The following is a 27,715-nucleotide window of genomic DNA, read 5'->3' on the forward strand; positions in this document are numbered from 1 at the left end:
ACCATTTGTACACCTTAGCCTTTGTACCTGACTGTAGCTGGTTCGTCTCTTGAATTGCCATGTGTGAGCTTTGGAGCTCACCCCCACCCTTTGTACATGATCCCTGTGCTAAAATCAGCTTTCCTTCTAATCTCCCCTTAGGAAATTACTAGTATAAATCCATTAGTAGAACAACAACACCTCCTTTTACGAACTAAATTCTGTTTTCCTCCAGAATTCACATGTGTAACAAGGGAGTGTCTGCTTATAAGCCAAGAAGTGAGCTGTCGCCTAACATCAGATTCAAACTCTCCAGTCTTCAGAACAGTGAAAATTAAATGTTAATTTAAGCCAGTCCTTCTTATTTTAACCCTTAGCTTCTGTAGGACAAGACATTTTCTACTTCCCTTCCTAGACTAATTTCTACCACTTCTTGTGCTTCGCGTCCCTCTGCTTCCACTCTTAGATCATCATGACATCCTGGTACTTTCCAAGCTTTCTAATAAACATGGGATCAGAGCCAGCACATAAGATGGCAGGAAATTTCCAATATATGCTAATGGGAATCACTGGTGTTAACATAAACAAAGTGTGGTTCAGGGAGTATAAAAGGGTCTGTTCATATATTGCTGAATGAAACCTGGACTTGTTTCTTTTAAAGAAGACTTTAGAAAACATCAAAATGCCTATCAGAAAACTGTTCACATAGTTCAGCTAGATAACCAAGTAACAGGTCACACAAAGAGGAATTATGGCTTAGAGGGCAGGACAAGTACCACCAAGGATAGTCGTGGGAATGGCGCAACAAAAGTTTAAATGCTTATGTGGTGCTTTGAATAAGAATGGGCTCCATGGATCTTAGGATCATAATTTGAATGCGTGGTTGTTAGGGACTAGAGTTACTTGATAGAGATTAGGAGGTGTGACCTTGATGGAATTGGTGTGGCCTTGGTGAAGGAAGTATGTCATTGGGGGTGGACTTTGAGGTTTTAAAAGCTCAAGACAGGCCCTGTCTGTCTGTCTGTCTCTGTCTCTCTGTCTTTGTCTTTGTCTCTGTCATGGTTTCTGACTCTCTGTCTCTCTCTCTCTTTCTCTCTTTTCATGCTGCCTGTAGATCAAGATGTAGACCTCTCAGCTCCTCTCTAACACCATGTGAGTCCATATGCAGCTGTGCTTCCCGCCACGCTGATAATGAACTAAACCTCTGACATTATAAGCCAGGCCCAATTAAATGCTTTCCTTTATAAGATTTGCTGTGGTCATAGCATCTTATCACAGCAACAGAACAATGACCAAGACCACTTCCTTAAAGCATTATAAGATTATAACATTTATTATAAGACACAGTTGTGTGGTTCTCAAGTATGGATCTCATAGACTGCAACAGTTTCAAGTTACAGTGGCAAAAGAATATGTCCCTGGTCATACAGTATTGTCGCTAATTTACTTTAAAAGGGCAAACCCTGTGGGCAAAAAAATCCTAGTTTCCACCAGCTTTTATAAATAAGTTTCACTTTGCTTTGAATGCTGGGGATTGAAAACACACTCTACCACTGAGCCAAAACCCAGCTGACATTTGCTAAATAAATTTTATTAGATTACAATCATGAGCATTCACTTGATTATTCCTACGACTACTTTGCAACTCAAAGATAAAACTGAAAATCTGAAACAGAAATTCTATGGCCTGTCTGTCAAAAGTATTTAAGATATGATGATTAATGTGATGATATCTGGTCTACATCTGATGGTATAAATATATGTGTGGATTTCAAAACAATTCAGTTTAAGTCTATTGCTCTAATAGAAGTACTGATTTGGAGCCAATATTCCAACAGATGGAAGCATGTCAGAGGATTTCTAACCCTTTCTGAATAAGGAATAAAAATCTAGTGGATTCTGCAATCTGTGCCCTTAGGAATGGTATCCTAAGTCTGACTCCTCAACAAACCTGGCTCTGAGTCCTGATCCTGATGTCTCTTGAGGTCCCAGACTATCTAGTTAATCAAATCCTGGTACTAGAATTTTGTTACACATGCTAATGATGACTGGTCTTAATGCAGCTTCAATAAAAGAACAGCATAGATACTTCATTTAACTTAAAGAATAACAGTATGACTCTTACCACATTCCCTAAACCAGGTCCATAGAAGTTGGAGAAGCCAGTCTAGACAAACTTTACTTGGGACCATAGTGAGGAAGAAACTGTATTCAACACTTACAAGTAACTATGGGAGACTCTTCAGTTTTCCCTGGATCTGATTGGTTTAGTCAGTTCCCAGGAACTTGCAAAGAAGACAGCCTTGTTTGTTTCTATCTCCAGAAGACACCTGTCTTCACTGGAGAGCTCCAATACTGAGTACCCACCTTGTACCATGACTACGCCCAACTCCAATCCCTCTCTTTCCATGAACAAAAACAGAAACCCCAAAGGGAAAGAACATGGTATGGAGTATGGGAAGTAGCCACTAGGACATACATGTAAACTTTGGGGAAACTTGAGAGGATATAAGTTGGATGCAGCAATGAATGAATGAATGAAGAGATAGAATCTGCAAATCCTAACAAGGGAGTAAATTTATATAGCACTAATCTTCCAGGGTACATGGTTATAACCATGGTAATAGAATAATATAAATATAACATTTCAATATTTAATAAATCATCAAATATGGAAAAATTAATCCCATATTCATGTTATAAGCTCCAGGGTTATTTCAGAATTGGAAATCTATCATCAAGGTGGCAATGCTTGGAACCAAGGACCTAAAACCATACATAGCTCAGCTGATCCTATGCACGTAGAACAGGGATAATGTCTGATATCAAACTACACCCTTTAAGTTCAAGGAGTGAGCCAACAGATACTCACCAACTTAGAAATTTCCTTTGTAGGCTTTGGAGTGGATATGCTGACCTCTGGTTCTGACACCCCAAATTCAGGTTGAAAAGATGATGATCCAAAAACTTGAATAAGATAGGAGTCAAAATCTTCACAAATTTTTTTAGACAATTTTTGCTTCAGAGTGTCTTTTTTTTTTTTTAAGAAAAAAAGGCAGAAAAGGAGGTTAGTGGAAACAGAGAAACTTTACTAAATACCTCCTCAAGGAGACCAGCTCTGTCCTTAAAACAAGCTACCTCCCATTATTGGAAAAGCACTGCCAAGTTAACTACAGAAGGAAGCATTTTTATATTTCACAATAGCACAGCGGGTATAAGTAACACCAATGCCCATTTATGCAAAGTACCAGTGCACTGTGCTATTCTGTAAAAAGTGCTAGCCTCTTACTACTATATAAAATAGGTCATTGATCTGGTTTTAGGGCTAACAATAGCTCAGTTTGTCCAAAAATACATCCATCATTGTTGTAACAAATTAAAAACTTTCTTATTAAGTTGATAAAACCTTAATTGTTAAAATATAACCATTTTCTCAAGTGTGTGACACTTCCGATCATTCTAACACATAAACAGCCTAATGAAACCAAGTATATCAGATAACCTGTCCATTAGCCAGGAGAACACTGAGACAATGGAGCCCTAGATTAGTAAAAGTTCTGAGGATGGTAAGTTATCCTATGGCCAGTAGTGTTTTGGTGTAGGAAGGGCCTGAGGTAGTGAGGTAGTTCCCAGCTACACAAGGCTCCATTCTCAGATTGGTAGACAAGAAAGAACTAAGTCTGGGCCTTGCCAAAATAGGTCATTTTCCCACCAATACCAATATGTTTTTACTGTGAAACTCTATTGCCCTAGATGAAATGCAGATGAACGAGTGTATTAGTCTGTCTCATTAGTAAATATCAATCAATATGAAAAGATATTTACTATAAGAATGCCAACCAGGTTAGCATAGTGACATACTTCCAAAGGTTATTCTTTAAGATAAATTGCTAGCATAAAGTATGCAACTCCAATATGACCGCCGGTCCTGGTTGCTTTCATTTCTCATAGCTTTAGATTGCTTTCATTTCTCATTGCTTTAGACTTCCATAACCTTATCAAGTTTTTTCTTTATTTCTTTTCAATTTTAGGGTTTATATTTTGCTGCTACATCCTTTGTTCTAGTCAGGGAACTTTTGAACAGCAATCAATGGCAACAATATCCTAAGTGCCATTCTTTCCCTTCCTTTCTATCTACTGCATGAAAACTCCAGTTAAACTCCACAGCTAGCTGAGCACTTACTCACTACATATGAATAAGTTCAGGATTGTGTCCTCTACAATCAGTGATATCACACTTGGTTTATAACCTTCTATAGTTTATAGGTTATAATTAAATGTTGACGGAATCGTCTTAAAGTCCCTGACCGCAGGTGCTGTGACACTGAAAAGAATGAATATATATATATTCCTTTCCACCAGGCCAGACGACCTTTACCTTGCAGGGTAAAGAAGTCATCAAACTGATACACATGTTCTGCGTCAGTAGCAATGAGATTCATTTCTTTATGAAAAATTTCAAAGTTGGGGTCATCTTTCTTCACCACCCCAATTACAAATATTTCCACGTTGGAGTCATTGGCATCCTTCACCACATCTGCCAGCTTCTTTTTATCTCGGGAATCTGTCTGTCCATCAGTGATCACCAAGGCCACCTTCTTTACACCTGGCCTTGCCTCCTTGAACATGTCATTAGCTGCTTGAAGAGCAGTGGCTGTATAGGTGCCTTCCCCCAGATATTGCATGTTGTCCACCACCAGCTTGAAGTCGTCCTTGCTGGAAAACTGCTTCAGGCTAGCCACCTTCTCCACCTTGTGGCTATAGTTAATTATGCCTATCCGGGCAGTGCCAAGATCCAAGGCCACCCGGTCAGCCAATGTCTTCACAAAACTTTGGATGATCTGAAAGTTCTCTGGTCCTACACTCTCTGAACTGTCAATAACAAACACCAACTCCAGTGGAGTCTCTTTGCATTTGGGCCCACAACCTAAACGATGAATGTAGAAATAGATACACTGAGGAAATAAAAATAAACCATTACAGATTAATATCATATCCATAAGACAGTGGCAAGAAGGTTGGAAATGAACCAAAGACCTCAGATGTGGGCTTCCTTTCCTGTTTAAGCAGAAACAGATTAATACCTCTTTCCTCTCTGGACTCCATGCTTTACTCTTTTAAAAAATAATATATATTTAGAGGAGTTGTTTCGTAGAAATTTTCCCCAAATTGGAGCATTGCAACATAGAATAAATCTCCTTAAAATGAAGGACTAAAAGGAGAAAATCAACAATTCACAAGTCTCAGAAAGTCACTGAAGTTTATCAGATTCATGTAGAAGCAGAATGGGCTGCTGTAAAGAAGCAGCTCTAGATTTGTTGTTTTGCTTTGCTTTGCTTTGTTTCAGCAGGCACCCATGCTAGGCTTGTCTTCTGGTAATGCTAATTTTTTTTTTATATTCCTGTAAGTGTACCTTCCCATATACTCCTGAAAATCAGACCAAAAAAACTCATTGGTTCACCAAGTTGGAGTCTGGTAACATTGTTACTTTGCTCTGTCATGGGTTCCCTATCTTAGGTGAACAGACATGTGTTTATATCTCCCCACTAACCTGTGTGTCACACAACAAAAGGGTGAAATTACAATGTAGCAACTAATAAACAATTGTATATCTACTTCTTATGTTAAAATGTAAAATCCTCAGTGCATATCCCAGAAAGCCCTGATCTTTTCTGAAGGGAACCAGAGGAGGGATGGATCTGAGGGAGAAGGAGGCCGGGGAGGAACTGGGAGGAGCAGATGGAGGGGAAACTGGGTTGGGATGTATTAAAATCAAAACACATACATATATAACATTATATATATATATATATCTAAGATATATATCCCTTTTTAAAATTTAGCCTACTCTGTATTAGGACCCTTGTTTCTCCTCTCTCTCCAGAGGTGATTACTGACCTGAGTGTGTTTTCTTCATTCTACAGTTTATATTTAATTTACATCCTAATGCTGCTATTTTAACTGTCAGCCATATCTTTAAGTAAAACTGGAGATTTGTTCACTTGTATGACAGATGGATAAAGTGACAGGATGAATGACATTAGTTGGCCAGAAGATTAGGGCCCCTGACTCTACATGAGAGCTACTGTTCTATCTGGTGACTCCTTCACCCCCGGGAGGATTATTACAACTTCCATGAATTCCATGCTATCAAGGAGGCCAGCAGTCCATCTATACCATGAATCCTTTGGCAAGAAGGATTCCAGAAAATACTGGTCAGTAAGAAACCATTCATAGGTGGGGTCCCCAAAAATCTAATCCAGAAGCCATGTCTAAATTGTTCTATCACCAGAGGTCTCAAGCTGGTTCTTAGGAGACAAAGACTTGCTGGGACTAGGTGCTATTTTGTCTCCGTCTGCTTCAAGCAGGGAAGTCAACATTATCCTATCCATCTTCCGCCTTTAGCTAAGCTTTTTCCTTATCCCCTCTCTCTCTGGTAACTCTAAGTCTAAAGTATCAGGCATGGAAGAATTTAGATTTCTGAATGTCTTCCTGCCTGTGAGATTGAATGCAGTTGCAGAAATCACATTCAAAACTCACTTTGGAAAGAAATCTGAGCTTAGAGGAAAGCATGTGACAGTCACTTAGACTCCAGGTGCCTGTGGCTCCGGCAACTAAATCTCCATGGTGCCAGTTCTCTTCCCAGACTCAGATAAGCCACTGACTATGGATGAGCACAGTGCATATGAATTCCCTGCTACCCACACCCTGGAGTGTCCCACTGTACAGACAGACTTGAACAAAACAAGAGAATAGCTGCCTATATGGTGCCTACAGCCTCCCTTATTGTCACCTTTCCATTTTCCACGGACTTTTCAGATAAGACTCTCATCTCCCCACCAACAATGAACATACATCTCCTGAATGATCCACATTAGCTCAGCAACACAGCACACAGTAGGGCTGATATTACATAGGGCATTTCACTTTCTTGCTAATTAAATCTTACCACATATCTCAATGATAAGTTTGATAATTTCTTCTTTCTGGGGAAAAAGGAAAATGTATTAGCATTAAAGATATGAGTATAGCATGTATCCTGCAATCATGAGCAATTTGTCCTATAACTGTCAGTGGACCATTTGATTCACTCCTTCATTGGAGAAAATGAAACAAATAGCACAGAAGGTGAAAGTTGGATATATTGTGTCATACACCAATGAGGCTGAATAGTGAAACTTAATAGCTTGGCCTTTCAGATCTTTTTGTAACTCCAGTACACATCAGCTGTGGGCCCCGGGCTATCAGAGGACATAACAGTTTCTGTGTCTTGGGGTGATGGTGCAGATTATATGAGGTGAATGTGCACAGGTCTGAGCCTACCAGGTACTGTCTCTGCAAGGATGCTGCAAATCAGCAGAATGATTTAGTCTGTGTGCTAGCCACTAAGACATATGCCGAGGTCTAGAGTCCCCATTCTTCATCCTTGTTCTGTTCCAACACTCAGTTTAAAGCCCCTTCCTTGGCTTCCTGCTATTCTTTTTGATTCTTTATGAAGTGTCTAAAAGCCCCTTCCTGTCCTGTTGCCTGTCTGCTCTATCAGAACAGCCCGGAACGGGCTTCCAAGTCAGTCTCCCAATGCCATAATGTTGCTGTTGCTTACATACAAGTGATTAGACAGAGGACAGAGACCAGAGTCTGTGTTTGCTAAAGACAAGGAGATGAAAGGGTTAATCACCAGAACTACAGATCTCAACAGGTAAGAACAGCAGAATCAACCAAAGAAGAAAAACATAACAGATGCAAAGTTAAACTTTAAAGAACAAAATCAATAATGACAGAGTTGGGAAGAGACAATATATGTAACTGGAGACACGGCTTACTTAACAGCAGCATTAATGGAGACGGTGAGGTTATTTTCATCTAATAACAGTTTTATTACAAATTAAAAACAATGATTCTTCTCAATGGGATGCCAGGTTTCACTAATCAAGTTATATCAGAGGACGGTGTCAGCCATGGTCTCCCCTCTTCAGACACTGCCATACTTTTCTACATTCAGAGTTGATATATCTAAAACTAGACTATATGTTGAAAAGAAACGTGTACATATTTATCTTAAATATATCTAGAAAGGAGAAATGTAAGTATTTCATCTGGTTTACCAGAAACAAGTTCTCACTAAGTAGCTCAGGCTACCTTGGAATCTATAGTCTCCCTCCCATGATATACTACCACATGAGCTTCTATTTAACTTTTCATGTGTGGAAAAATACACATATCAAGCTTTATGATTACATTTTTTCTGCAATATTCTATTATAATTTGTTTTTCATTATAATTATTAATTATCCTGGAAAGCTTCATCAAAGGTACCTTTAAGGTTCTTTGATAAGCAGTACAAAGCTATGTTTTAAAGAAGTTGGAAGAACTGGCACCTCCAATAGTTGAATAATTGGAAACTCATTTGATTTCAGGCACAGTTATTGGTTATTGTTACTACACAATATTATTCTAGATGGTGAATAAATAGGGCTGAGAAGAAGCTAAGGGAAGGTGGTGGGGAAAGAGGGATTTTTAAATGGAAGCAGATGGTTATGGGCTTGTTCTGGGCTATGAAGAGAGGCTGGGAGGATCTGGGTGACTGAGTCCCAATAAATTCGGTGCATCTCTGGGACATCCTCCTGAGGATGCTCAGATGGCTGGACCACGCCAGCTCTGGTGCGCTAAGGAGGGCTCCAAAGTATAGGCAGACTTAAGAAATGCTGTGGTACATGTAACTGTTTAAACAGGGACCACAAGCCAGTTTGCCCCAACAAGGATGCTCAGCCTTTTGGTTTTTCTCAATTTATTATTATTAATTATTATTATTATTATTTTACTTTTTTGTTTATGTGTATGTGAAAGAGAGAGATAGGGAGAGACATAGAGAGAAGGAGATGGGGGTACAGAAACTTGGGGATGGCGCTTGCTACAGTGTGCATGTAAAGTCTTATGGAGGTTGTAGGAGTCAAACTCAGCCATTAGGCTTACACTATAAGGAAACAAACACCATTATCCACTGAGCCATCTCACTGGCCATGTTAGCCCTTTACAAACCAGTGGATCTGTCCCAATCTAAAAAGGTGCTTTCAATATTCATAGCAAAAACAGTGTATTTTCACTTACCCTATGATTTTACTATGCTATTCAGTTAGCGTTTCAAATTACATACCCTCTTGCTGTTAACAGCTGACCTCCCCTGTTGAGTGAAGCCTGAGTTTAGACAATAGGAAATCCCAACACTGAAAGGGGAGGAGAGGTTGACAGAACTGAGTCTTTAAAAAAATATATGCTATAATTAATGCATAACTGGCTGAAGTGCTAATGATAAGTGATAATGGAGTGTCCAGGCCTAAGTGGGACATTTATATCTCCTTGCCAAAGGCTCAGACAATATAGCATGAGAAAGAGTAGCAAAAATATAATAGCTGAAAGATATGGTGATAACGCCATAAAAAGATCTCCTGGGCACCGCGTGGGACTCATGAACTCACTGCAGTTGTGGCTACCTGCACAAGACATGCCCATTACTTATCGGGTGGGTGTGGTGTATATGCTCAGCCTAGGGAGTGGCACTATTATAAGGTGTGGCTCTGTTGGAGAAGGTGTAGCCTTTTTGGAACAGGTGTGTCACTGTGGGTGTGGGCTTTAAGATCCTTATCCTAGCTTACTGGAAGCCAGTCTTCTCCTGGCGGCCTTCAGATGAAGATGCAGACCTCTCAGCTCTGCCTGCACCATGCCTTTCTGGTTACTGCCTTGTTCCATCCTTGATGATACTGTACTGAACCTCTGAACCTATAAGCCAGCCCCAATTAAATGTTGTCCTTTATAAGACTTTCATTGGTTATGGTGTCTCTTCACAGCAGCAAAACCTTAACTAAGACAGTGCGAGAGGCAGAGGAGGCCTCGAGGCCTTCCTGGGGCCCAGGTGGTTATTTCCATCAGAAGTATCTGAAAAGTAGCAATGCTCAGTAAATAACCTCTCTTCCATGGCCATGTTAACAATTATAAGTAAATTCACACACACACACATGCATGCACACACACAACATGGAAGTTTAAAGGGGAGTTTCTGGAGAGAAGGGGTTCAGCTGACCAGAAAGTGGTAAGAGAAATCTACTAGATAGATAGATAGATAGATAGATAGATAGATAGATAGATAGATAGATAGATATAGATAGATAAAGATATAGATATAGATATAGATATAGATATAGAGATAGAGATAGAGATAGAGATAGAGATAGAGATAGAGATAGAGATAGAGATAAAGATAGAGATAGAGATATAGATATAGATATATCACTGAAGCCCACTCTAGATTAGCCTACATGACGCTGTGAAAGAATGAATAAATTTACAAAACAAAACCTGTTCAAGAGATAGTTTCTCTTGCCCCAAATATTACCAATATCATTTTGTTTCCTCTGGACTGCCTTCCCCACTACACTTTTAGGAGAATATTCATCACATGGTAGATGAACTTCTTAAGTCTCTTTCTCCCAAATGCAGGAACATATAGTCTCATATTTTCCACAGCCTCCCATTTCATGTGCATATCTGTAAGTCTGGCCACATTGAATACCCAAAGAATGATGGTGAAATGAATGTACAGATGACTAAATGAAAGAGAAGAGCTCTACTCCACCCCCATGGTAGAAGAGGAAGGCAGGAATTAAACCAGGGGAATGCTCTTCATACACAGACTCTGCTACTGTTAGCAGGCAGATGTGCACACATGACTCTTCATTGTAGATATCTTTGGGGATCTGAATGGGGTAAGGGACAAGAGACAGACGCTGTGGCCATGACCAGACAGACTCCCTTCTCTTCCAGGTTTTTCCTGCCACTGTACATAGGATTGGCATCCCCAGATGATAATTGAAGGAAAAGGAAAAAGAGCTAAAGGCCTCCTTTTCTAACATCCAAGGAGTGAAATGATTTCAAATTAGAAAGGAAGAGTTTAAATTTGCTATGAAAATTCTAGAGCCTTCCTACCCATTAGAATTTTAAAAATCATCTTTTTTAAAACATAGTAAATGAAAACAGTAGAAAAACATTTGTAGAGATTCAACAGATTGGCAAAAATGCATTCATAAGCATAATCCCAGCTTTGAGATAACTGCTTTCACAGCACTTCCTTAAGGACCTAGCTTGAGAAAAAGGAGCCCCCAGCCTGATATTAGTGAGAAAAGCCACACAAAATAAAAACCCATTTGGTCTCTGCCACTTCGCTTAAGCAGATCAGTTCCTTGTTGCCAATATAGCAACCTGATTATTAATAAGACAGGCCAGAAAGGAGCATCCCCTCTTGTTGACATCTGGCTGTGTGTGCCTTCCTAGTTCTAGTCCCCCATCCCCACATCCAGATGCAATTATCTCATGCACTGAAGTCAACTCTGGCCTGCCAGCAGGCACCACCATTTAAACAGAACAGCCAAACAGCCCAAAAGTCATGCTTTGTGATGAATACAAGATAAACATAATAATTTGGCAATTATGAACACCTTCAATTACCATCTAGAATAGATACTCACTGTAAGTCCCAGGTCTCCTTTAGGTCCTTGTAATCCCTACTTAGTGGGAAAAGAGTAACATTCAGATTAGGCTGGACCCCGTTGAGAGGATAAAGCCAAAGTTTCAGTGATCTTCACCAACCCTAAATCTGACAGAGGGCTAATATCCAATATATACAAAGAACTCAAGAAGTTAGACCCCAGAGAACCAAATAATCCTATTAAAAAATGGGGTACAGAGCTAAACACCTGAAGAACTTCGGATGGCTGAGAAGCACCTTAAGAAATGTTTAATATCATTAATCATTAGGGAAATGCAAATTAAAACAACCCTGAGATTTCACCTCATACCAGTCAGAATGGCTAAGGTTAAAAACTCAGGAGACAGCATGTATTGGCAAGGATGTGGAGGAAGAGGAACACTCCTCCACTGCTGGTGGGATTGCAAGATGATACAACCACTTTGGAAATCAGTCTGGCGGTTCCTCAGAAAACTGGACATGACACTTCCAGAGGACCCTGCTATACCACCCCTGGGCATATACCCAGGGGATTCCCAGCATGCAATAAGGACACATGCTCTACTATGTTCATAGCAGCCTTATTTATAATAGCCAGAAGCTGGAAAGAACCCAGATATCCCTCAATGGAGGAATGGATACACAAAGAAAATGTGGTATGTTTACATAATGGAATACTACTCAGCAATTAAAAACAATGAATTCATGAAATTCTTAGGCAAATGTTTGGAACTGGAAAATATTATCCTAAGTGAAGTAACCCAATCACAAAAGAATAAATACACATGGAATGCAATCACTGATAAGTGGATATTAATTAGCTCAGAAGCTCAAGACACAGTTAGCATATCAAATGATATCCAAGAAGAAGGAAGGAGAGGGTCCTGGTTCTGAAAAGAGTTGATCCAGCATTGTAAGGGAGTACCAGGACAGGGAAATGGGAGGAGGTGATTGGGAAATGGGCAGAAGGAAGAGGGCATATGAAACCAATGGGGAGGGGGAAACCGGGAAAGGGGAAATCATTTGGAATGTAAACAAAGAATATAGAAAATTTTAAAAACGGAGGAATGGATACAAAAAATGTGGTATATTTACACAATGGAGTACTATTCAGCCATTAGAAACAATGAACTCATGAAATTCTTAGACAAATGGATGGAGCTGGAGAACATCATACTAAGTGAGGTAACCCAGTCTCAAAAGATCAATCATGGTATGCACTCACTGATAAGTGGATATTAGCCTAGAAACTTTGAATACCCAGGACATAATCCACAAATTAAGTGATGTCCAAAAAGAATGGAGGAGTGGCCCCTGGTTCTGGAAAGACTCAGTGCAAGGGTATAGGGGAATTCCAGAACAGGGAAGTGGGAAGGGTGGATGGAAGAATAGGGGGACGGAAGAGGGCTTATGGGACTTGTGGAGAGTGGGGACCCAGAAAAGGGGAAATCATTTGCAATGTAAATAAAAATAAAATAAAATAAAAAAGAAAGAAAATTTAAAAAAAGAAAGAAAAAGAAAGAAAAATCACATCTTGCCTGTTTTCCTGGAGATCCAGGCTCTCCGGTTTCTCCCTTTTCGCCTTTCCTCCCCACATCACCCCGTTCTCCATGCTCTCCCTGCATAATTTCATTAAAAGAGAACTTTAGGCTGTGAACATTAAAGCCAAATAAGCTTCAGGAAAAAAAATCCTATGGTTTAACTTGTTGCAGCTAAAATCCCCTTAAAGACTTGGGATTCTGTTGACATAAATACACATAGGAGAAAAAACCCATTTACACGTAAGAGGTACTGAGACAACTTCTGATCAGCCCTCTCTCTTTGGGAAACTCAACTATTGTATAATTTACCAGGTTCCTGAGATTTCTGGTGTCTCGTACACATGTGTCCTAAGAATTTATTCTTTTATTGGCTGTCTTTGAAGGATGAGGGAAAATATAACATCAGATTCCATCACAGGTAGGTTTCTTAGTGTGGTGGGACAGGCAAGAAACATGAGGTCTCTGTCCAAATCAAGGCTAAGCAATTGAAACTTTGAGCCTAAGTATTTCCTTAAGATCCTGATAGACTTACCTTCTGACCAGGGAGGCCAAGGCCCACTGTGCCCTTTGACCCTGGGAAACCTTGAGGTCCTTGTTCCCCCTACATGAGATAGAAGAAAGAGGTGTTCTTATTAATTCATCAGAATAACTCAAAATATTTAGGGAGTTAGAAACTCATTTGCAGCTCCTAAACTGCATTACAGCATTACCTAATTTCGAAGAATGATAATATAAATACAGATACAGAAAAAGAGACATAGGCTTCCTTGTTTGCTAGTATTCTTGTGGTATAGACACCTCTATCTTGACAGATCTAAAGGTAAAGGCATACTTGCTCACAAATAGATAATATTTTAGTTTATCTTTGTATTTTCCTATATTTATAATATGTTTTAAAGCCTATATTAATAATGGGGAGAGAAAATAAAACAGCATCCCTCTCAAAGCTAAGGATTTGTTTATATAGTTGACTATAATCTGCTAGTTTCATCTCTGATAATTTATGACCACAGGCAGGACTTAATTTTGGTTGTCCCCCTCTCCCTGACTCTCTTGCCAAAACTATTCAAGGGCACAAACAATATCATAGACTAGAATATGGAATGTAAATAATCACGAATAAATCACAAAGTCATAGTGACTATGCTGCTAGGAGTTTGTTCCAAATCCCCACTTAATTCTGGTTCTGTTAGTGATTTGTCTGTGGTTAAGTACAAAAGACTCTCAGGACTATTTTATTTCCCTTTGTCATGCTCTCAAAAGTATCATAATCATCTCCAAGAGAATCATCAGTGGGCACAGTAAAAGTTCTAACACAAGTCCCAACCTCAAGCTTAGAGAATCTTGGGTGAAGGGAGAGAGGTCAAATGTCCATGTGGCCTTGAGTCAGTCTCTCACTACACAGTATGACTGAACTCTAGGTATTCCTTTTTGTTTGAATAAACTGCAAGTGTAGAATCATATACTCTTGACTCCATTTGCTTTATATAAGCAAATTCCTTAGACTGGCCAAATTTGAGGACTTGTTCCCTGAATGTCACCTTGGTGTTCTTGAGCCAAGCCTAATACTGGGTCACATTGAGCCCAGCAGGAATGAATGCCTATGTGGTACTGGAAGCTCTGGACACACCTAAGATGACGCAGCCTTGGGAGGCTGAGGTCCTCCTCCATCTTTTCAGGAGCCAATCATTTCATTCTATTTACAGTCAAGAGCAAATTTCCTTTTCACACTGGGAAATCTGGAAATACTGAGAGGCCAAGAACTCTGCATAGAAACTGGTACCAGCCAAATAACATATGTACCATGATAGAAAGTACACAGAAACATAGAGACCACAGACTAACCTCATGCTTATCAGAAAATAGCTTCCAGTGAAGAGTGGATCTCAGCCTCATCTAGAGGTTATAAATCACTGAACATCTATAGGTAGCCATCCCACCGAGAGATGTTGGAGGACCCTGGGGAGACAACTGCCTGAGATTCTACTACTCTTTGTTTTAATTAAAAAGGAAAAAGAAATCCGTATAGTAAATGTTTAGTCTGGGACACAGTGTAAGCTTGCTTCTGCTGATGTTTTTTGGATGTGAATGAAGACATCTTTATTCAATGAGATACTCAGTAAAAAGGTGGCTTTGGCATATTGAGGCGATGCCTCAGACCACTGGTATCTGTGCCGAGAGGTCCAGAAGTACCCCTGGCCAGGTACAGTGGAGACAAAAAGTTCATGGAAGAACATTTAAAGGAAACTGATGCTTAGCTTTGTCCCTATCCCAAAGGAGGATGGGTAGTAAAACATGCTGCTATCCTAGGATGCGGTGGGGAACCATCGCTGGGAAGGAAATCTACACTCAGACAAAGGGGCCCAGGAGGAGCTCCTTACCTTCTCAACAACCACGCACGGTGATCGTTTCTCAGGAAATATGTCAGATCTCTACAGCAGGTATTTCAAAAGATGTCCAATAAAGGTTTATGACTTAATTGCCTTTTAAGAAATGACACACAGTTTCCCAACAAAGTGAAAAGTTATATCCTACAGGAAATGCTTTGAGAAACCAGTTATCACATTCAAGGTACTGGATGTCCAGGAACCCACACTGATTTGGTTCCTAATGTAAGCATTCTATTAATAGTTTTAATAAAGGAAATTATGCCATATCATAAAGGATTTTTTTCCTCATAACCAGTAGTTTTTCTTTAAACACTGGAGGGTTTCCTAAAACTTTCAGAGTAAATCACCTGGCTAAAAGTCTTTAATAAGCAAGCCTTTGCCTTAGTTCAGCAGAGGTGAATGAAACCTATCAGACTTCCTTCTGTGACTCTGGGATGTAAGAAAGAATGTCACCATGTCACCAGAGAGCAGAAAGACTGCAAGAATGGTTGTCTATTGGGAAATACAATTAAATGAACACATTCCAAAGCCAACTTTTCCATCAGTGGTAGGAATAGCTTTAAGTTTTCAGATGATTTGTTTATAGAAAAAATTACAAGAATAATGCATAAATATCTAAATCTTTTAATGTTTTGTATTACTAATTAAGAAAGAAAAAATTTGTTGTTTTTTTCCTAAATGTCTTCGGCATAGGAGAAACAAATCAATTTCAACTGTAAAATGGACCTCTGGTTTCTATTCAGATTGGAAAAATGAAAAAACATTCTTAAAAACAATGACTATATAGAAAATCTTTTCATTAGAAAGCATGTCAGTTCAGGCTCCTGGACATCCTGGACATGCAGCTACCTCTGATTTCTTAAAGGTTTTCCCATAGGATATGGCTTTTCACTTTGTTGGGAAACCATGTGTCATTTGTTAAAGGCAATTAAGTCATAAACCTTTATTGGACATCTTTTGCAATACCTGCTGTAGAGATCTGACATATTGCCTGAGAACTGATCACCCTTGCATGATTGTTAAGAAGGTATGAAGCTCCTCCCAGCCCCTCTGTGGAAGTGAAGTCATGATTCTCTTTGTAGTCTGCATGACCTGTCTGCTCAGTGTCCTAGGATACAATGGATCCCTAGGAAGAGGCAGGACCTCAGCACACCCTTTCCTGATGCGAATACCAGATGTTATGTATAACTGGAAAGTAAAATTGAGAAAACATTCTGTCACTGATTTTGAATAGCTCATGTAGGCTATTGTGAGATAATAGGACCCTGAGGCTACAGGAACAAGGGGAGATCACACCTGCCACCACACTGCTCTTCTGGGACCCACCAGAGCTCAAAAGAAAGACAGGCAAGCAGGAAAGTTGAGCGGGAGGGACCGGTTGGGGAAAACTTCCTGTTGTGCAGGGTAGAGAGTGAAGCCATAGCCCTACTGACTTTCTGCTCAAGTTGCTATAACCAAACACTGTGGATGGCATGCTCATATACACAGAGCTATCTGTTTCTTACTGATCTAGAGGCTGAAAAGTCCAAGATCCAAACAAGGGGGGAGTCTGTGTGGTGAGGACCATCTTCTGGTTCATACATGGTATCGTTCTACTGCCTCTTTACATGGTGGAAAGGGCAAAGCAGCTCTCTGGGTCTATTCTGAGGACACAGGTTCATTTGTGAGAGCCCTACCCTCTTACTCAGGTCTCCAAAGTCATGCCTCTCGACCACATCACCTTGAGAGTGAGGCTTTGAGCACAGGGACTGGGGGTGAACAGAAAGGTGCAAATACTATCACCCAGGGAAAGGCAAGGCACTCCCTAGGGGGAAAAGGTCTTCTAAGGCAAGGGCAACCAATGCCTTTACCTCTCAGGCGCAGACAATGGCTGGAAAGGAAGGAAACAGACCAAATTTGCCATAAGAAATCTTAGGAACTGGCATTAAAGCTACCCTACTGCTTGAGGCAAGGAATGTGGTGTTCAGCCCAGGCTGGCAGTACTGGTATGAATTTTACTGAACTTAAACAATTCTCCACTAAGGAATGAAAACAAAACAAAACAAAACAAAAAAAACTACAACAATAAAAACTCAGCCAACCAGGAAGTGGTGGAACCTTTAACTGCAGCGCTCCTCTGGAAGCAGAAGCAGGTTAGCTTGGTTTACAAACTGAATTCCACCACAGCCAGGGCTGCTATTCAGAGAAACAAAATGAATGAATAAAAAGATCTTTAAAAAATAGAATTGAGGCTGGAGAGCTAGTTCCGTGGTTAAGAGCACTGGTAGCTCTTGCAGAGGACCCGAGTTTAACTCCCAGCACCTACATGGTGGCTGACAAATATCTATAACAACTATTCCAGGTATCCATAGTCCTGGCTGGACATAGTCCAGTGTATACAGGTACCAGGCACACTCATGGGAAACATGTAGCAAAACACCCATAAACATATTTTTTTTATTAAAAAAGAATGGAACACTTGACAAAAATTTTATTGTAGACATAGGTTGTATAATATCAATGATAATTGTCTAATATTTATCATCACATTATGTTGCATAAGAGAAGTGCTTGTTTGTAACAAAAACTACTGAAGTATTTAAGAGAAAGTGTAAAAATACTGGCTCTTCAATATACTATCAAATGTCTCATAAAATAACATGACTGTGTACATACATATATATGTACATACATTGATTTTAAAATTTGTTGAAATTAACATTTAACAACTATAGATAAAGGACATGTAGGAATTCTTTGTACCACACTTGCTACTTGCTCAAACTAGGGATTAGAAATCAGTATATGAAATGGGTGAACGGATGGATGAGTAAGTTAGAGGATAAACAAGCTCACAAAGATAGCATCTATCCTCAGTGGGGCAGCTGAGCACACAGGCACGTTAGCTACCCAGAGTTTGAGAACTCACGTGTTAAATAAACCTCACAAGACAGCAGAGCCCAACTTGTAGATTTCATTATGGCCTCTCTCCCTCTCTGTCTCCTCCCTCTCCCTCTCCGTCTCCTCTCCTCTCCCCTCCTCCCCCCCCCCCGTGTGTGTGCACACGCGCGCCCCCACACAGATAAGTGTGCATGTGAGTACATATGTCTGTGGAAGCCAGAGTGCCAATCCTCGGGTGTGCTATGTATTTGTTTTTATCCATGTCTCTCTCTGGCCTGATGGAGACAATCAGGCCAGGCTACCTGATCAGTGATTCCCAGGGAGCCTCCTGGGTCTGCCTCTTAGCCCTGGGAATCCAGTCCAGGTCATCATGCTTACAAAGCAAGCACTATGTCCACTGATCCACCTCCGCAACCTGCAGTCCGAACTTCTTGAGGGCATTTCTGCTCTTTGGATTCAGGAGAGTTTGACCATTATTAAAACCCTTTCCCATCCCTGGGATTTACATTCACATAACCTCCAGTTCAACTTAGGAAACAAGCAGTAACCTTATCCCAGGTGAACACAATCTGTTTATACACCCTATATGGTCATCTAGCCCCAGATTAAGACTCCCACCTCGGGAAAAAAATAAATAAATAAACATTAGGAGACGTGGGACACTAAGCTGTATTTCAAGGAAGGGAGTTTCTGACTCCCGCTTGCCCTTTCTGTTTGAATTCTTGCCACCCACGTTTGTTTTTTCTCTCATTGCATAGGTAACAACAATGTCCTTATTTATAAAACTGAGATTTTTATCTCTAGGAAGGGATATGAATGCCATATTTAAAGAAGATAACTAAGAAGCCCATTATGAAAAGGAAAATGCGTCAACTGTTGTGCAGGTTTGGCTCAGATCTGCTGCCCCTGCGAAGTGAAAGGAGAAAGAGAAAGAACAACCTGAACCCAGGCTTGGGTCCCTGAAACGCGAACCATCTTGGGTTTTAATTTTATCTCTACCTTTGTCACTTTGCTATTGAGATACTTTCTCCCTGGGCGTTTTCTATCACTCGCTAAAAGAGCAAGGGCTAAAATCAAAAAGGCAAACCAGGACCAGAAATTCTAGTTCAAACAAAACCTTCTCCTCTGACAACAGGGGAGCCTTGTCTGAGAACACCGACCCCCCCCACCCCCACCCCCACCCCCCACCCCCAGCCCCACCCCCACCCCCACCCCCCACCTCCACCCACCACCTCCACCCCCCACCCCCACCCCTACCCCCACCCCCACCCCCACCCCCCACCTCCACCCCCCACCTCCACCCCCCACCCCCCACCCCCCCCCACCCCCCACCTCCACCCACCACCTCCACCCCCCACCTCCACCCCCACCCCCACGCCCCGCCCGGGAGACCCCTTTACATAGTAAAGACAAGTGAAGCCCCTGGCCAGCATTCAGCTGAGGGCCAGCGGATACTTCCAAAGCTGACCACACTGGCTGTAGAGGAGTTGAGAAAGGGAGTTATTTACCTTTGTAAGGCTTCCTGTTTTTGTTTTTGTTTTGTTTTTTAATTTCTAGGCAATTGTACAACCATATGACGAGTCTCAAGGTCCTACAATATCCTAATGTTTTTTGTATTTATTGTACCATTCTTTCCTCTGTTTCTTTTCTACTTTGCCTCTTGCTTTCTGATAACACTATTACTCATTAAAAACTTGGGGGGGGAAGGGGTCGTTGTAAATTTTGAAAGTAGACAGTGAAAGTTTTCCATCAGTGGGAATAAAGAAGCCAGTATTGTACTAAGATGTTGATTCAGTGGGTGAACCGTACAGTTTATCAGACCAGTGACCAGCCTGAATAGTCTTCCAGCATTTTGCCTGCAAGCCAGGAACCACTTTGTACTGTTTTGTGGGCACAGCTAGCTCAACATGCGAAGGAAAATTTCCATTTTTATCAGCCTTGGTAGTACATTACATTGTTCGTGTCAATAGAAGGTAGTTTGTCTAGGGACCTCTAGAAAATCAAGTTGGTCTGCTACTTGGGCATTGATTTCCTGATCAGAACAATCTGCTGCTGCAAGTAGCCACTGCCATTTATTGCTTCCCAATGAGCAAATAATAAATTTATGCTTCTATATAACTTCATAATAGTCCCAGGGGAAAAAAACATGGGGAATAAAAGTCATATTTTAACAATTATCTCAAGCTACTACAAATTTTGCAATATTTCTAACAGTAATTCTGTTTCCAAAATTCAAGCTGACAGACCCTACAAACAAAGGCTCTTTTGCTTTCTACTCCTCTGTTCTAGCTTGGCACTGAGTAGAAGCCCAGGCAGTTTTTCCCTCTCGAACCAGATAATCAACTGCTTTCAGTTTCTTAAAATCCCTTCCCCTTCTGGTGCTGGATTCCTCAGAATATCCTATTTTGTTGCTAACACTCTCTAATAACTATTCACTAAGACAGCCTAATGAGTGTTTGATAAAGTAGCCCACTTGTTTAGGTGTAGACTATGAGTAAGTTACATGCTATCAAGCAAACATTTGTGGAAGTAACCACAGAAGTTCTGGTACCAGGACAGAATAAAATCCCAAGGCACTGAATGGACCAAAACATGGCTTCATTATATCCGATTTCCATTCAAATGGTGATCTAGTTGCATTGCGTTTCGTAAGAGACGAGGGAATCATTTGCTTTTATGGATTCAGTGGTTGATTTTGAGTCTATTCCCAATAACAGACTAACATCTTTACAATGTGGACTTTATTCTTCATGGTCTCAGTGTAGAGCCAAGAGACATCAGCCACATACAGTGTGAGTTCTCAGGACAGCTCCCATGGGAACGTCCAGGAGCTAGACCGTGATGCTGCTGGCATTAGTATTGATGGCTGTATTCCATTCCTGAGGCCACTATAATGAATTATCTCAAATGTAGAGGCTTTAAACACTACCGATCCATTACCTCACGGTTCCAGGAGTTAGAAATCTGAGATCGTTTCAGAGGTGTAGAAAGGCCACATTTTCATTAGAGGCTCTGAGGACAAAATATGTTGCCTTCACTATTTCAAATTCTTGTGCTTCCTGTCTTCTATGGGTTTTCTATATTTTCCTCCACTCTGGGATATGTTTCTATCAACTCATCACTCCTACCAGAGTCTATCTCCCTCTGACTTCCTCTTCCTTGAGACGATCTTTAGGGCCCATCCAGATAACATGGAATACCCCCTGTTTCTAGTTTCCTTCTGCTATAAGATAATAAATTCACATTCTAGAGATGAGGACATGGATGTCTTTATGACTCATTATTCAGCCTACAATGGTGACTTTTATCTTATTTCTCTAAAAGCAATATAATATGGTTGATATGTTACCTGTAATTTACCTTAATATATTTCCATTTATACAATATCACTACTATGTGAATATGACAGTCGATTTACCTTACACTCTAGAATGTAGAATATACATATCCATATATGTGTGTATACATATATATATATACTTAAAATATCTGATCATGTGCTATATATAATAACATTTTGTTCAACAAACAACAATGTGTGTATGTATGTGTATATATATATATATACACACATACACACACACACACACACACACACACACACATACAGTTGTGGTCCCAGAAGATTATAAGAGAGATGAAAAATTCCCATCATAGACTACTATCCCACTGATGTTACCGCCTGATGAATTAATCATATCTTGGTGGTGATGCAAATAATAATGCAGCCAGTAATATAAAGATATAGAACATGGGAGAAAATTCAGAAAAATAAAAGTGTTAAGAGTGACTGAAAGTGTAGCACACTCAGGGCTGAGGAGATGGCTGAGAAGGTGAGGTGCCTGTGGGGCAAGGAAAGTGTTTCAGCAGCCACATTTCAAAGGTGAGGCTCCGTGGCATGTGCCTAGAACTCTAGCACTAAGGGTTAGAAAGTGCTAGACATGTGGTCCCTGAAGCTCAGAGACTGCGAGGAGCCCTATTTCAACAAACAAAGGTGAACAGTCATCAAGGAAAGACATGTGACATCACCCTTAGGCTTAAACACACATAACTAACAACAACACACATACTCACCATGCTTTTACCCTATTGCACACGCACGCACACACATACACACACACATAAATACACACTATAACACATGCATCTAAGTACAGTACCTAATGAGAAAAATGCTGCTGCTGGCTTACATACTCATGGTCCTACACCTCCAATCACTGTGTTACCTCAACATAACTAACATTATCATAAAATAGGACTTTATGCTGTTCCTGCAGGGGACTCCCAGGTATCATGTTTTCTGCAACTCTTGATTGTATCAAGCAGCCCAGTTAAGTAATGGATACCATCTACACCATCTGGATATAGGACACGCTCCCTCTCCTGTTTATACAATGAGTTCACCTCATGACGGCAAAGCATAACTGTTGTATAATCTCTAGTCCGTATTTGAGGACATATGTTTCTACTATTTTATGGTTGTGAGCCTAGCCTTTAACGGCTGAGCCATCTCTCCAGCCCATATGTTTCTACTATTACTGTTTAGTTTTACTCCAGAGAAATATCAAACACTTAATTTCCCTTTGGTGTACTAAGAAGGATCCAAGGTGTGTACAGGCTAGAATGCTGTTTGGGTACTTCCCTCTCATGTGAAAGAAACTTAAGTGTTAGGTGATATACTGGCTGGTTTTGTGTATCAGCTTGACAGAGGCTGGAGTTATCACAGAGAAAGGAGTTTCAGTTGAGGAAATGCCTCCATGAGATCCAGCTGTAAGGCATTTACTCAATTAATGATCAAGGGGGGAGGGTCCATTGTGGGTGGTACCATCCCTGGACTTAGAGTCTTTGGTTCTATAAGAAAGCAAGCTGAGCAAATCATGGGAAGCAAGCCAGTAAGAAACATTCCTCTAGGTCACTTAGGTAGACGATCATGTCGTCTGCAAATAATGATAGTTTGACTTCTTCCTTTCCAATTTGTATCCCTTTGACCTCCTTATGTTGTCGAATTGCCCGAGCTAGTGCTCCTACAGCTGATAAACAACTTCAGCAAAGTGGCAGGTTATAAAATCAACTCAAGCAAATCAGTGGCCTTCCTATACTCAAAGGATAAGCAGGCTGAGAAAGAAATTAGGGAAATGACCCCCTTCACAATAGCCTCAAACAGTATAAAGTATCTTGGGGTGACTCTTACCAAACATGTGAAAGATCTGTATGACAAGAACTTCAAGACTCTGAAGAAGGAAATGGAAGAAGACCTCAAAAAATGGGAAAACCTCCCATGCTCATGGATCGGCAGAATCAATATAGTTAAAATGGCCATTTTGCCTAAAGCACTATACAAATTCAATGCAATACCCATCAAAATCCCAACTCAATTCTTCACAGAGTTAGAAAGAGCAATTATCAAATTCATCTGGAACAACAAAAAACCCAGGATAGCTAAAACTATTCTCAGCAACAAAAGAAAATCTGGGGGAATCAGTATCCCTGACCTCAAGCAATACTACAGAGCAATAGTGTTAAAAACTGCATGGTATTGGTACAGTGACAGACAGGAGGATCAATGGAACAGGATTGAAGATCCAGAAATGAACCCACACACCTATGGCCACTTGATCCTCGACAAAGAGGCTGAAAACATCCAATGGGAAAAAGATAGCCTTTTCAACAAATGGTGCTGGTTCAACTGGAGGTCAGCATGCAGAAGAATGCGAATTGATCCATCCTTGTCTCCTTGTACTAAGCTCAAATCCAAATGGATCAAGGACCTCCACATAAAGCCAGACACTCTGAAGCTAATAGAAAAGAAACTGGGGAAGATCCTTGAGGACATCGGTACAGGGAGAAAGTTTCTGAACAGAACACCAATAGCGTATGCTCTAATAGCAAGAATTGACAAATGGGACCTCATAAAATTACAAAGTTTCTGTAAGGCAAAGGACACCATCAAGAGGACAAATCGGCAACCAACAAATTGGGAAAAGATCTTCACCAATCCTACATCAGATAGAGGGCTAATATCCAATATATATAAAGAACTCAAGAAGTTAGACTCCAGAAAACCAAACAACCCTATTAAAAAATGGGGTACAGAGTTAAACAAAGAATTCTCACCTGAAGAACTTCGGATGGCGGAGAAGCATCTTAAAAAATGCTCAACTTCATTAGTCATTAGGGAAATGCAAATCAAAACAACCCTAAGATTTCATCTTACACCAGTCAGAATGGCTAAGATTAAAAATTCAGGAGACAGCAGGTGTTGGAGAGGGTGCGGAGAAAGAGGAACACTCCTCCACTGCTGGTGGGGTTGCAAATTGGTACAACCACTCTGGAAATCAGTCTGGCGGTTCCTCCGAAAACTGGGCACCTCACTTCCAGAAGATCCTGCTATACCACTCCTGGGCATATACCCAGAAGACTCCCCACCATGTAATAAGGATACATGTTCTACTATGTTCATAGCAGCCCTATTTATAATTGCCAGATGCTGGAAAGAACCCAGGTATCCCTCAACAGAAGAGTGGATACAAAAAATGTGGTATATCTACACAATGGAGTACTATTCAGCCATTAGAAACAATGAATTCATGAAATTCTTAGGCAAATGGATGGAGCTAGAGAATATCATACTCAGTGAGGTAACCCAGACTCAAAAGGTGAATCATGGTATGCACTCACTAATAAGTGGATATTAACCTAGAAAACTGGAATACCCAAAACATAATCCACACATCAAATGAGGTACAAGAAGAAAGGAGGAGTGGCCCCTGGTTCTGGAAAGACTTAGTGAAACAGTATTCAGCAAAACCAGAACGGGGAAGTGGGAAGGGGTGGATGGGAGGACAGGGGAAGAGAAGGGGGCTTACGGGACTTTCGGGGAGTGGGGGGGCTAGAAAAGGGGAAATCATTTGAAATGTAAATAAATTATATCGAATAAAAAAAAATTAAAAAAAAAAAAGAAAGAAACATTCCTCTATGGCCTCTGCATCAGTTCCTGCTTCCCGACCTGCTTGAGTTCCAGTCCTGACTTCCTTTGGTGATGAACAACAATGTGGAAACGTAAGCTGAATTAATCCCTTCCTCCTCGGCTTGCTTCTTGGTCATGAGGTTTATACAGGAATAGAAACCCTGACTAAGACAAACAACAAATACACAAAACTAGAATTTGATTAATCTGTCACTGTGTGTGTTTTTGTTCTTACTGTTTAATAAAGGGCTAGGCTTGCAGTAGACTTAATCTGCTTTAATTGAAACATGCCTTGAGATAGCAGACTTATCAAGGAAGAAACAATGAACTTCTAAACTTTAGAAAACATTGATAGTCAACAAAAAGAATAAAATGTATAAATACCTAAATTGGCCTCAGATGACTTACAATACTCACAGACATATATTCTCACTGTGGGGACACTGTGCTCCCCTGGTCATTTTGCTTAAGGTTTGTTCTTTCAGGTTCTATGAATAAGCATTAGCAGATGCAAAGTGGGGAGAGAGAGCAGCAGAGGGCATTTACAAATAATCCAGAACAGTTAAGCCATCGAGCTTGGCTGCTTGATTGCTTCCTGGACCTACGCTCACTGACATGATTTTTCTACTTGATTGGCAGAATTTAGTCTCACTTTCTAATAATAAAGCTGTTCTCAGTTTAAATTTCAGCTTTAAATACATCAGCAGGTCACAGGACAAAAGCCATCATGGCTTTGAAGGGTTTTGCCAGCTGGTCTCAGCTGCATGAATTGATTTGTCTTTGCCCTTCTGTCTAAATCTCTCTAGATAAACCTGCCAGATTTCACGAATATCTCACTTGGCATTCAAATGTACTTGGACCACAAATATAAATACAAAGAGACAGAGTGGGCTTAATGGCAGTTGACTATGGTAGGGGCAATGCTATCTGCCACCGCCCCTTTGCTGGCCATCTGTGATCTCCCAGTTTCCTGGCCCAAAGCTCTAGCAGATCACATAGTTCACTGTTTGCTTTTAAAGGTTTGTTTTTACTTTAATTAAGTGTATGAATGTGGGTTCAGGTGGTCTTGGAAGCCATAAGGGGACACTGGATCCCCTGGGACGTGGAGCTACCAGTAGTTTTGAACCTGCTGACATGGTTGCTGGGGTGTGAACCCAAGTCCTCTGTAAGACTGCACCCACGTAACTACTGTGCCATTGCTTCACCCGAGGCTTTGGTTTAGATGACTCCAAGACTTCCTCAGGTGTTCCCTGTGCTCTCAGGATAGACATACACCAGGCTCTTCTCTCACTAATAACCTGATCAATCTTGTCTACATCTGTGATTTAGTAGTGACCCTATAAATGGCAGTTCTCTAATCCCTATAGTCATTCTTATCTCTTCAGTCCTGGCTTATCTTACTGTCTACTTTCTAGAGTTTTCCATATGCTAGCTACTGCGAACCAAATCTATCAAAACCAGAAATCCTACTGTATCATATCTTCTGTCCCTCATGTGCCCACCCCTTAGTCTCCTAGGCTCACCGATTCTCTGTGTCATGACCTCTGTTCTCTCTGATCATCCTTTTTTAACATGTGTGTAAGGCCTGGCCTTCCTAAAACACCCAAGCAGTCTTCTCTCATTTGTCCTCACTCCGGGTGTGACTAGCATGCCTTATATCAATCTCTCATACTATGTATGTCATAACACCTTTGGATGTTCACATCTTGTCTTACTTACTTTACTTACTGTAAATGTCCAAAGTAGAAACTACTCATCCTGCCCTTTTTACTTTCTGAGGTACATATTTCAGATCCCTATACATCACACAGAACAAAGAGTGCATATGTTGGCTGGCCACCTTTTTATAAAAGTTGTCTAAAGTCCATATGTTCTAAATTCCATCTTATTTAACCTCATAAACCACACAAGTATCTGTCTGTCTCTTAGGTTAATTAAGAAATTTTTCAGGATAAAACTTTGGGATTCAAACTCATCATAGAGTACCCAAACCCAATGGATACATCTACAACACAACTTCTGGGACTCAATGCTCAAGGAATATCAACTATAAGAGGCAGGGTACCAGACATTCTGCTGTGTCTCCTAGCAATGACAGAGAAACCCAGGATACCTCAATAACAGGGCTGTGTAAACCAAACCAGAACAAGGACAGCTCCAATAGACATGCTAATGTGGAAGGGGAAAGGTCATATGGCTCCACCCCTTGAAGAGGAACAGCAGGCAAAGTCCAGGGATATTGAACTAAGGGAAATAGTCTTCCCTTGGGAGGAGCCCCCTAATTTTTTACCAAGCAGTTATCCCTGAAATCACAAACATGCTGAACAGACTAATCAGGTTGCTACATATATATGCAACAATAACAATTAAACAAAGGAGACCAAGAATTTGAGAGAAAGCAAGGGGGAGAAAATGGGTGGTGTTGAAAGAAGAAGGGAAT

General features: G+C 40.6%; 1 protein-coding gene across 1 annotated transcript in view; it reads right to left on the reverse strand.

The window, feature by feature from the left end:
* Positions 1–27,715, reverse strand: part of Col28a1 (collagen type XXVIII alpha 1 chain) — a 175,086-nt gene that overhangs the window by 19,510 nt on the left and 127,861 nt on the right. The window contains exons 28-33 of the mRNA XM_052173229.1: positions 13,571–13,639; positions 13,036–13,116; positions 11,499–11,534; positions 6,929–6,965; positions 4,358–4,906; positions 2,852–3,009 (exon numbers count right to left, since the gene is read on the reverse strand). Of these exons, the coding sequence (XP_052029189.1) occupies positions 2,852–3,009; positions 4,358–4,906; positions 6,929–6,965; positions 11,499–11,534; positions 13,036–13,116; positions 13,571–13,639 (930 nt within the window). The remainder of the gene's footprint in view (positions 1–2,851; positions 3,010–4,357; positions 4,907–6,928; positions 6,966–11,498; positions 11,535–13,035; positions 13,117–13,570; positions 13,640–27,715) is intronic.

This window comes from Apodemus sylvaticus, chromosome 2, assembly GCF_947179515.1.
Source record: "Apodemus sylvaticus chromosome 2, mApoSyl1.1, whole genome shotgun sequence".
In the NCBI taxonomy this organism is placed as follows: Eukaryota; Metazoa; Chordata; class Mammalia; order Rodentia; family Muridae; genus Apodemus; species Apodemus sylvaticus.